Genomic DNA, 12,286 nt, shown 5'->3' on the forward strand with positions numbered 1-12,286 from the left:
TTTCGAGCGAGATCGTTGCCAGTGCCCCTGGACTGGCTTGTGCGGGTGGCACATAAAAGACACCATTTCAAGCGTGGCTGTTGCCAGTATCGCCTGACTGGCCTTCGTGCAGGTGACACGTAAAAGCACCTACTACACTCTCCGAGTGGTTGGCGTTAGGAAGGGCATCCAGCTGTAGAAACTCTGCCAAATTTAGATTGGAGCCTGGTGTTGCCATCCGGTTTCACCAGTCCTCAGTCAAGTCGTCCAACCCATGCTAGCATGGAAAGCGGACATTAAACGATGTTGATGATGATGATGATTTACACACATACTCATACATGCATGCATGTACCCACTCATACACACACATATACTCACATAACACATACACACACATACATACGTATGCTAAAATATACATACATCTTGTAGCTGGCTGGATGTGGTGTGCCATATCAATTCGATATGATGTAACCCAATACTAAATGTAGCGTATAGATGTAACGCTTCCAGGTTCTTGCATTGGAGTAACCAGTGAACATCAAAGAATTAACACCAAGAAGGAAGAAATGTTATTTACATATATTTATTCCTTTACCACACAGGTTGTTAAAGAGACAGTAGCAATTCTAGTGATAGTGACGACAAGGATGACTTGCTGGTTAGTAGTTGATATGATTTGTCTGTCAGTAGAGAGTGAAAGACTAAGGTAGTCATAGTGCTGACTAGAAAGGAAGAAAGGATAAAGGCAGCATTGTCTTTCTTACAGCCGAAAGCCTCTCTTAGCATGCTGAGCGAAGGGTGAATGGAAGTGCTGCTCTTGGTTAAGGCTAACGTAAAACATAATTTCTGTAATTCATTGTGGTAGCACACGTTTCTCTTTGAGAATGTTTTCTGACACACGGTTTTTGTTTTATTATTACTTATATTTCACCGCTTCATCGTTTAATGGGAGAGAAATACTGAAGAAATATTGGTGATTGAAATGAGATTTAAACGTTGCAGTGAAACCAAATTTTTTTTCTTTGTGTGTGTGTGTGTATGTGCATATGTTCTTGAATGGCATACAAACATCTACACTGCAATTGTTTTTGTTAATCCATTATGTAGAAGACAAAATCAAAAAAATTTTGTGTGCTAATTTTTGTTTTCATCTTTGTTTATAGCATAGATAATTTTTTTGTCTGAAATGCCACCTCCGGCCTCCAAGATACATTGGTTGGCCCAAGGTAATAGTTGAAAACACTTACTGGCAAACAGGGGTGGAGGACCAGGAGAATTCACACGATCCGATTTTTTCCCTAAAGAAAATGGATATTCTTCCCAACCACAAGGTTCTGGGTACAGTCTCACTGCACGGCACCTTGGGCAAACACTAGAGTTTAAAGGTAATGTTGTTGTAGACCTATTGCACAATTTTTTTTTTGCTGGGGTCAAACACTAGAGTTTAAACGTCAAGGTCTGACGATGTGAACTTTCCAAGTCCTCTCCCCCACCCCACCCCATTCGTGAGCGTGCATTTTTTTTTTTCACATTCGTTTACACCAAGTTGTTTTACACCTATTACACTAATTTTTAATTATTTTTTTGCTCAGGTCAAACATTAGAGTTTAAAGGTCATAGTCTGACGATGTGAATTTTCCAAGTCCTCTCCCCCTAACCCCCGTTTGTGAGTGCGCATCTTTTTTTCATATTCGTTTACAGTAAGTTGTTGTACACCTATTACGCTATTTTCTTTTTTGGCTGTGGTAAGACGACTCGGAACATTCATGATGTGAACTTTCTGAGTCCTTTCCCCCACCCCCCATTTGCAAGCGCACATTTTTTTCATATTCGTTTACTACATGTTATACACCTATTACACTAATTAAAAATTTTTTTGCTCGGGTCAAATACTTTCGTTTAACCCTTGGTCATTCGTCATTGCCTCTGTGAGGCCCAACACTTGAAAGGTGCTTTTGACATACCACTGGCATTGGCCACTTTGTCTCCGTGAGGCCCAATGCTCAAAAGGTGCTTTTTACGTGCTGCTGGCATGGGTGCCATTTATGTGACAACAGCATTGACCATGACTACAATTTGACGAGTCTTCTCAAGCACAGCATATCACCAAAGGTCTCAGTCACTAGTCACTGTCTCTGCGAAGCCCAAAGTTTGAAGATCATGCTTCACCACTTTGTCCCATGTCTTCCTGAGTCTACCTCTACCACAAGTTCTCTCCACCGTTAGAGATCAGCACTTCTTTACCAGCGCAGTCATCTCTCTTGCACACCACATCTGATATCGCTTATACCCAACTTTTCTCTCAAGATGCATACAGTCGAACATGCACACTGACATTGTACATCCAACGAAGCATACTTGCTTCATTTCTTTCAAGGTTACACATGTCCTTGGCTGTCATAACTCAGGTTTCACTGCCGTACAGCATAGCTGTTTGTACACAGGCATCATACAATCTGCTTTTCACTCTTGAGAGAGAGGCGCTTTGTAGCCAGCAGAAGTAGGAGCTCTCTGAACTTTGCCCAGCCCATTCTTATTCTTACAGCTACAGTCTCAGTTCATCCACCTCCGCTACTAACTTGGTTATCTAGAAAATGGAAGCTATCTACTACCTCTAGCTTACCCAAAACTATTGCAGAGGAAATAAACAGATATGTCCAACAAATGATTTCTATTCATAGCAGAAATACAAGCTTTTTTTACAATAACATAATTCTCTCAGCAGTTGCTCAAACATCTCAGACAATGCTGACTCAATCATTAAGCCTTCTCTCATTATCCAAATTGTCTACTTCTCCACCTTCATTCAGGTTTTGTACTAATTATCATACCCAATACTTATTCCTCAGAATGTTAGCACTATTGAATAATTTCTTTGTCCATGCTTTTCCAGCAGTTATTGGCTTGAAGCTATTCAATAACATCAACCACATCAATCTCAATGATCTTAAAGAATTAGGAAGGGCATGAGCACAGCCCTAGCCTATACAATAAACCATTAAAAATACTTTTAGTAAAACAAAAAAAAACAAAAAAAAGAGCAAATACCTTGTAGATGTTTTATCTTTGCACAGAGTGATTCAAAAGATTCTACTGATTCAAAATATAGCGAAGCATCTTCAGACTCATCTTTGAAAAATTTTTCTGAACATAGAAGAAATTTCAAGAAAAATGGGGAAAAACCCTTCAAATTAATTATACAAAATCCACAAATACAATCACAAATGTAGAAAACATTTATCTGAATTATCATCAGATTATTAAGTTAATGAAGTATTTGATTGATAAGAGGAGAAATGGCTGAGTGCAGAAGGTATCAGATGAACAAATTGTGAGTTCCACAGGTGGGACAATTCTGCTTGTTTCTGTTCATCATCATCACTGTTTAACTGGAAAAAATATCAAGTCTTCTGGGAAAGGTTAGCAGTGATAGATAAGCAGTGAACCCACAAAGGAATTAGAAAACAACTTTTAAAGATTTCTTATGAGACATGTATGACTGAATACAACTGGCCAATCACAGGTATTGTGGTAAGTCCATGGCTAAAAAAAATCTCCAAACCACCTAGTCCACTTGCATGTGCTACACTGGGAAAGTTTGATATTAAGAGCACTAAGTGCTGTTGAACTGAAGACAATTTGAATTGCAGTCCTAAAATCAATTCCTACAACAAGAAAGTTGCTTGCAATAGACTGGTGTACTATACAAGCTGAAATCTGACCTTCTTTTACTTAATTCTATGAAAATCAAAATTAAACCTTAGTTCAGCAAACACTAAAAGTTTAAATGTTTGTGAATTATTAGTTATAATGAAAGGTTAAGTCAACTAGGAAATAAAAATGACAATTCCAAACATACCTTTATATGAATTACTAGATTTTGTTAAAGATAGTAATAACAATGTTTTAAACACAGAAAACAGAAGCTAAGTATTTTTTAAATCTTTGTCTTATTTTCTTCTAATATAACCTGTTTTAATGTCTCTCCCATTCAGCATCCCCACCCCACACAATTTTTTTTTAATATGTTTATATGATAATATGTAGCTTAGAATATTACGAGTTCTTCTGTTTTTATGTTAGTATGTAGATTAGAACAGTATGATTTCTTATATGTTTATATGATAATATAATAGTATGCTTTTCTATGTTTTTTATGATAATATGTGACGTATATGTTTATATGATAATATCATCATCATCATCGTTTAACGTCCGCTTTCCATGCTAGCATGGGTTGGACGATTTGACTGAGGACTGGTGAAACCGGATGGCAACACCAGGCTCCAATCTAAATTTGGCAGAGTTTCTACAGCTGGATGCCCTTCCTAACGCCAACCACTCAGAGAGTGTAGCTTAGAATAGTACGAGTTCTATGCTTTTATGTTAGTATGTGGATTAGAACAGTATGATTTCTTATATGTTTATATGAGAATATGTAGATTAGAATAGAATGATTTCTTACGTTTTTTTTTATATTATGTGGCTTAGAGTGATTAATAATAATAATAATAATAATAATAATAATAATAATAATAATACTAAAAGTTTAAATATTAAGGAAACATTGAAACAACAGTGTCTATCTTTGCTAACATGTCTGCCCCCCCCCACCTCTTCAATTTAAACATACATGACTTTCTTCCTTAGCTAACTGTACTCCTGTTCTGTGAATAGAGGTTTCCCCACCTCTTGTACCCATATGCTTGAGTGCATATGCCTGTCAGAGTACCATATAAGTGTATGTATGCACTTATGTGGATGTATGTGCTTGTAGGTATGTATGTATATATTTCTATCTAAGTGTATGCTTATGTGGACTGCATGTTCATATATGTATATGTATATATGTGTATGTGGGTATGTGTGTGTGTGTATATATGTGTAGATGTATGGTTTTATATATATGTGTGGATGTATGGTTTTATATATGTGTGTGTGTGTGTATGAATATGTAAGATTCATACCGTACTGTGTAGTGTTTGTATATGTATATATAGAGACATATAAGACTACTTTCATGTCCTTTTTACCCCTCTCTTTACTGGCCCTTAATCTGGATGCTGTATGGGAGTAAAGAAATTGTACCTCATTGAATTGAATCCACAATGTTCCAATGTTATATGCTACCTGGAAAGTGTTTGTGCAGATCTTCTTTTCAGATAGACAAAAGCCCCACAAAAACTACCTTCCCAAGTATACAATTTTAGGGTCACAACCATCAATGTTGGTACAATGAAGAAGAGATCTGATGATATTATCAAAATGATGGGTCATCACCATGTCGATGTGTGGTGTGCAAGAAGTGAGATGGAAGTGGGCCTCTGATAGATTCTCCACGGATAAGAAACAGAGATCCAAATTCTTCTGGGTAGGCAAGAGTGATGGAGTGGGTGATGTGGGCATACTCTTAGTAGAAAAGTGGGTAGATAAGGTAATTGAGGTAGTCAGACTATGTGATAGGGATTATTAAGTTGAGTCTTATCATAGATAGATTAACAGTTACATTTATCTCTGCCTATACTCCACAGGCTGGGCTGGCTGATGACCAGAAGGACCAATTCTATGAGGTCCTTCTGCAGACTGGCTCAACAACAAATGACAGAGACTTAGTTATTGTGGTTGGTGACTTTAATGGACATATTGAGTAGCATTCTCATGGATTCCATGGTGTGCATGGTGGTTATGATTTTGGCCCCAGGAATGAGGAAGGAACAAGACTACTGGTGTTCTGTAATGCAAATGATCTCATGATCTGCAAACTTAACAACTTCAGAAAATCAGCCAGCCACCTATCACTTATTAGTCTGGTGGAAACATAAGCCAGGTCAATTACTTTCTCACCAGGTAATGAGATAGGCTGATGCTCACAAATGCGAAGTCTTTACCAAGGAAAAAGTGTACACCCCAACATAGGCTACTAGTTAGTGACTTCAGAATTAGGGCTAGGAAGACTCAGAGAAATAAACCATATTGGAAAAGAAGATTATGGAAGCTCAAAGACCCAGCAAACAAACAAAATTTAGAAACATTCTCCTGGAAGCCTCTGAATATAGAGAGAAGGAGGAAGGGATATACAGCTTAGAGGACAATTGGAAGTTCCTGCAGGACAATTTACTGGGGGCCACAGACCAAATCTGTGGTTGGTGCAAAGTCTCAGCTAGGATGAGGGTGACATGGTGGTGGAACAAGAAGGTGGACAACACTATAAAAACAAAGAGACAGGACTGGAAAGATTGGAAAAACGGTGGAAGGAGAGCATTATATCAGGGAGCCAGAAGGGAGGCTAGGTGACAGGTTTACCTATCAAAAGGAATAGCAGAAGGTAAAAGATTTGCTAATGTTCTACAGCATGAGGATCAGAGGCATAAGAAAGAATAGAGATGTGGGTGAGAAATGTGTGTGAATGGATAATGGTATGCTTGCATCTAGTGACTCAGAGAAGACAGATGCATGGAGATGCCATTATGAAAGGTTATTAAATGTGGAGAATGATTGGGAGGAGAGTCTTTCAAATATCAAGCCAATTGAGGGACCAGCTGTCAGAGTTGATAGCAGTATACTCTAGATAAGGCAATTAAGGATGTGAAGGCTAGGAAAGCCCCTGGATCATTGGGTATCACTGCTGAGATGATTAAAATATCCGGTAGTGTATGATACAGACTAGTCACTTATATGGTTAATCAGGTTATTTAGGAAAGTGTCACCCCAAAGACTGGTTTAACTATAATACTTTATAGTTAACTGCTACAAGGGTAAAGGTGATGCTTTAGATAGAAACAATTACAGAGGTATCACACTGCTGAACCAGGTCATGAAAGTTAGAGGCAGTTATAGCTCAATTGATTAGGAATAGAATTAAACTAAATGAGATGCAGTTAGGTTCTGTTCCTGGGAGAAGTACCACAGATGCCATCTTCCTAGTGAGACAGTTGCAAGAAAAATATTTGGCCAAAAGTAAACCATCATACTTAGCTTTCATTGACCTGGAGAAAGCTTTCGATAGGGTCCCCTGCTCTCTTATCTGGTGGTCTCTAAGGAAGCTAGGAGTAGAGGAGTGACTTGTTAGAGCAGTACAAACCATGTACAGCGGTGCTGTCAGTAAAGTGAGAGTCGGCCTTGAATACAGTGATGAATTAAGTGTACAAGTTGGAGTTCACCAGGGATCAGTTCTTAGTTCACTCTTATTCATCACAGTTCTCCAGGCCATAACAGAGGAATTCAAAACTGGATGCTCATGGAAACTGTTATATGTTGATGACCTTGCCCTTACTGCAGAATTGGAGAAGTTCCAGATATGGAAACAAAACCTGGAATCAAAAGGCCTTAAAGTTAACCTAGCAAAGACTAAAGCTGTAAGCAAGAAAGCAGGTAAAACTCTATTTCCATCAGATAATTGGCCCTGCTCAATATATAGGAAAGGAGTGGGAAGTAATTCCATTTGCTGCACCCATTGTAAGCTATGGATGCATAAGAGATGCAGTGGAATCACAGGTAGGTTAACAGATGAGGTTGCTTTTGTGTATGGCAGATGTGCAGAAACAATAAGTACTGACAGCACATGTGACTTAGATTCTCTCAAATGGCCAGGAGGCTCTCTTGAGGTAGTAGATTGTTTCTGCTACTTAGGTGATCAAATTAGTAATAGTGGTGGATGCTCTGAAAGTATTGTTTCTAGAATAAGAATAGGACAGAGGAAGTTCTGAGAGCTACTACCTCTGTTGGCAACAAAAGGACTTTCTTTCAGAGTGAAAGGTAGATTGTATGATGCTGGTGTACGAACGGCTATACTCCATCGTAGTGAGACATGGGCTCAGAATGTGGAGGACATGTGTAGATTGGAGAGGATGAAGGCAGTATGCTCCATTGGATTTGCAACATCAGTGTGCATAACTGACAAAGCGCAACTGTGTTAAGAGAAAAGTTAGGCTTAAGAGGAATTAAATGGAGCATGCAGGAGACGAGAATGCATTGGTTTGGACATGTGATGTGTATGAGTAAAGACAGCTGTATACAGAAGTGCCTGTCACTAAAAGTGGATGGTACCTGTGGAAGAGGGAGACCCAGGAAGATGTGGGATGGAGTGATGAGGACAAATCTCAGGAAGTTAGAGCTCATGTCTGGCAATATGAGGTTCAAGAGAAGACCCACCCATATCAGTGAAACTGAATACTAGAAGCATTGTGCCCCACCCACATGTAGCAAAAAACTTTTCACACACCCTACCCCAAGAAACCGAACTACATCACTTCTAAACTGCATCTTTCTCTTCCTCACATTTCCCTTGTCATACACTATGATTGTCTCCCACTCCCCTTCCCTGCCCTCACTGTCCTGCTCACTGTATTGCTGCTTTCCCCCACTCCATCTTTACACTCAAGTTTTCACCAGTCACTGCAATCCTCACTTCCGACTTGCGCCTTCTTGGCAATACCTGACTGCGTATATTATGACCTCTGCACCTTGAGGGGGATGCCCTAGCATTTGCCACCATTTATCTCTCTCTTCCTTACTTTACCATCCCATCTATTGTCTGATCCTTGTTATTTGAGAGTATGCCATGGCACTTCACCACCATCACTCTCCTGCTCTCTCTTGCACTTTTCTTGTTTCCCACTCTCTCTCTCTCCTTCTCTTGCTTTTCCCTCTGTTTCTGTCCTCTTTCTTCCTCTCCTTCTCTTTCTCTCTTGCCAGGTAACTATGTACCTCTTCTATAGCAAGATACCTGTTTCTGCCTCTCTGTCACACTCTAACCTTTCATCATCTGATACAAGATCCCCTCCTCAAATGTTCTCCCTGTCTCAAAATTCCTTGTCTTGCAAGTTACTTGGTGACCCTACTAGTGCTGGTGCCACATAAAAAGCATCCAATTCACACTTTAAAGTGGTTGGGATTTGGAAGGGCATTCAGTTACAAAATCATGCCAAAACTGACCTTGCCTGTGCTAGCACCATGTAAAAGGCACTCAGTCTACTCTGTAGAGTAGTTGGTGTGAGGAAGGGCATCCAGCTGTAAAAACCCCGCCAAAACAGACACAGTAACCTGGGGTAGTCTTCTACCTGGCCAGCTCCTGTCAATGGTCTTACTAATGCATGCATGGAAGTTGGATGTTAAACAATGATGATGATGGTGATTTTTACCTAATAACGTAATTTTCACTATGGTGAGACATATTTTGTTGGTAATTTTCAAAAATTAATTTTGTGACAAAATCAAATCTAAGATATTAACTTACCTGTTTGTTTCTCTCTGCTTTCATTTTCAACACTTTCTTGATCCAGTTGTTTAGCTGCACCTATATCGATGTTATCATCAACCACACAATCTTCTTCAGGCTGTGAATTTTCTAATTTTGATATTTCTTCACGATGTGTTTTTCTATCACATTCTAAACCACAACTGATTTTGTTAGAAACCTCAGAACCTTTCTTCGACACTATCTCATTCAAAAAAGTTTTACAAAATGGTGATCCAGGTTCTGGAAAGAAGTCATGAAGAAAGTCAAAAAAGATATATATATATATATGATAGAGAAAAATATAACAAGAAATACAAGTAACTTTTCTTTTAAATAATTAATTTGAAAACAATTTTGTAGAGGCAGCATACTGTTGGTTGTATAGATTTTAGCACTAATATGAAAAAGTGGATAAAAACATAAAAAAGAAACAAAAAGATCTTCAAAGATGAAAGCTAAAGACAACTGTGCTATGATTCAAACACTAAAACATCCAATAAACTGCTCTCCTAACTTGGTAATCTCACTCTCTCAGCGAAAACAGTAAACCATATATTTGCAAAAGTTTACTAAATCCTTTGTTTACCTCTGCAATAACCCTGGGAAATTTACTTAACTTCATAAAGAGATCAAGGTAAGAATACTTGAATTCACAGTTGTAGCTGAAAAGAACGAAATTAACACTTGAAAGAAGCATCTTTCTAAAACTGTAAACAACCTTACATTAAGTTGAGCTTGTAATATAATTGAGTACTGACCGAATTATAATATTACCAAGTATGGTAAAATTATGTAGTACTGTCTCATTTTTTAAATCCTTGTTTGATTTTTCCTGGTTACATGTGTGGGATTTTTTTTATGTTACTGGAAGTGTTTCATAGTTGGATGCCCTTTCCACTGCTAATACATCATACATGAATGAAACAAGCAAAAAAGTTCAGTAATATTAAAAAGAAATAAAATTATTATTCATAGAATTCAACATCACGATCGTCAATATATACACTGCCATATAACACTTTCACCAAAATAATTGGATCTCAAATCTGTCCACTCTTTTAAACCTTCCAATACCTCTTCAGAATGCACTGAGAGAGAAAGAGAAAGAGAGAGAGAGAGAGAGAGAAAGAGAGAGAGAGAGAGAGAGAGAGAGAGAGAGAGAGAGAGAGCATTATATTCAAATAACATCACAATCATCTGGTCAGTAAGGGGTACAATTTGTTGCAGTAGTAATCTCTAACTCTCACACTCCTAGGCAATATCTGTACAACCATTCCCCAAATGCACCAAGAACACTATATCTACTACTCTGTCTAGACAAACATAAAATAACACATATATACAAAAATAGCAGTAGCGTCAATAACTTCAGTTATAATAAACATTGCTTGGATAAATACCAGCAAAATGAAGTGCACAGCTGCTTTTGCAACTGTTACATTCTGAATTGAGTTCACTATGGTCATAAGTCTCAGCTATGCCACTGCTAGAGCCTACAAGCAAACAAAAACAGACTTAATGTTGGAAAAAGAATAAATGTCAAAACTGCCACATTGCACTTTAGACAATGTATCCTTGTTTGTCAGAGTATGATCTTCAATAAAAAAGAGACATAGCAATATCTAGAGCAAAGGACCTGTGGATTGCACCTAGTTGTTTGACAGATTACCCATGTCCATCAGACAAACATGTTTAGAGCTGAGCTGTGGTTAAATAAGAAAAACAATATTAAAATAGGAGTAGCACCTTGTTTTTTTTTTTTTTATCAGTCAGGTAAAATGCAACAGAATTATTTGAGGTCATAGATTTGAAATTATGATCAAGAGCTTACAACTGTTGTTCTTATTTCATAATAAAATGTTTGGAAATATTAAATAAAAATCTTAAATTTACTGCATGTATCTTTAATTCCATATCACTTTAATTTGATCAGGAATAATGGATGTTCCTAAATCAATCTCCAGTGCATTTAGGAATTTATAAAATTAATAACAATGTGGGACATAAATAGGAATTAGAGTATGTTAACACCTGTCATAAAACCCGTTTACTACTATCACAGAAATTATAGCATATTTACCATCATCAGAGAATTATATAATGTTTACCAGTCTTATCCTTATAATATGGAAGTTATAGTTGCAAATAATTTACAAAAGTAGTAGTAATTGGTTTGTAGCAATAATATTAATTCAGGTTTATCTTTAATAATATCAAATAAAAGAGGTTTAAATAATAATAGGACATTATGTGAACTAGCAATCTTAATTTAGCACATGATTATTACCGTACTCTATGCTTTATGTCATACTCATCAATGATCGGCACAGCACCAACTGTCATAAGAGTACAAAAAGATGCCCAAGAAACAAACAAGTACAGAAGGATCAAATTCGTAGACCAGGTTACAAAATTAACATAAGGAGTAAAAGCACAACTTATTAGGAAGACGAAATGCAATTCAGTTTGTATCCACGTGGGGTGCAATTGGTGCCATCCTAGAGATAACTAAGTTTTTAGATAAGAGCAAACCAAAACCCCAGCATTTGTCAACTTGGATAAGACCTCTGACAGGACATTATGCCCAGTAGTTTGGTCGTTACTAAGAAAACTAGGAGTAGATGAATGGCTTGCTGGCTTGTGAGATCCATACACAGTGTGAAGAGAGATACAATATAAGAGTTCTAATGACTTCAACAAGAATTTAACATGCTGGTAAATGATCCTCATTGTTCAGTTCTCAGCCATCTTCTCTTTATTATATACTAGCAGAGATACCCGGTGTTGCTCAGGATTAAAATAGCATAGTTTTTTTTATTGCTTTACTTGCTTACTGCAGCCATGCCGGAGCACCAACTTTAGTCAAAGAAATTGACAACAGGATTTATTCTTTGTAAGCATAGTACTTATTCTATCGATGTGTTTTGCAAACGGCTAAGTTATGGGGACGTAAACACACCAACATCGGTAGTCAAGTGATGGTGGGGGTACAAACACAGACACACAAACACACACATATAATGCATATATATATATATAATGCATATATATATATATATATAT

The 12,286-nt window shown here is 37.5% G+C and overlaps 1 protein-coding gene across 8 annotated transcripts in view; it reads right to left on the reverse strand.

Annotated features, from left to right (window-relative positions):
- Positions 1–12,286, reverse strand: part of LOC106879092 (alpha- and gamma-adaptin-binding protein p34-like) — a 163,932-nt gene that overhangs the window by 64,975 nt on the left and 86,671 nt on the right. For all 8 annotated transcript variants that reach the window (XR_008265306.1, XR_008265305.1, XR_008265307.1 and 5 more), the window contains 2 exons: positions 9,221–9,463; positions 3,034–3,129 (listed from right to left, as the gene is read on the reverse strand). Coding sequence is in view for 4 of the 8 variants with exons in the window: in XM_052972138.1 (XP_052828098.1) it covers positions 3,034–3,129; positions 9,221–9,463 (339 nt within the window). In the remaining 4 variants the exon portion in view is untranslated. The remainder of the gene's footprint in view (positions 1–3,033; positions 3,130–9,220; positions 9,464–12,286) is intronic.

This window comes from Octopus bimaculoides, chromosome 12, assembly GCF_001194135.2.
Source record: "Octopus bimaculoides isolate UCB-OBI-ISO-001 chromosome 12, ASM119413v2, whole genome shotgun sequence".
Lineage (NCBI taxonomy): Eukaryota > Metazoa > Mollusca > Cephalopoda > Octopoda > Octopodidae > Octopus > Octopus bimaculoides.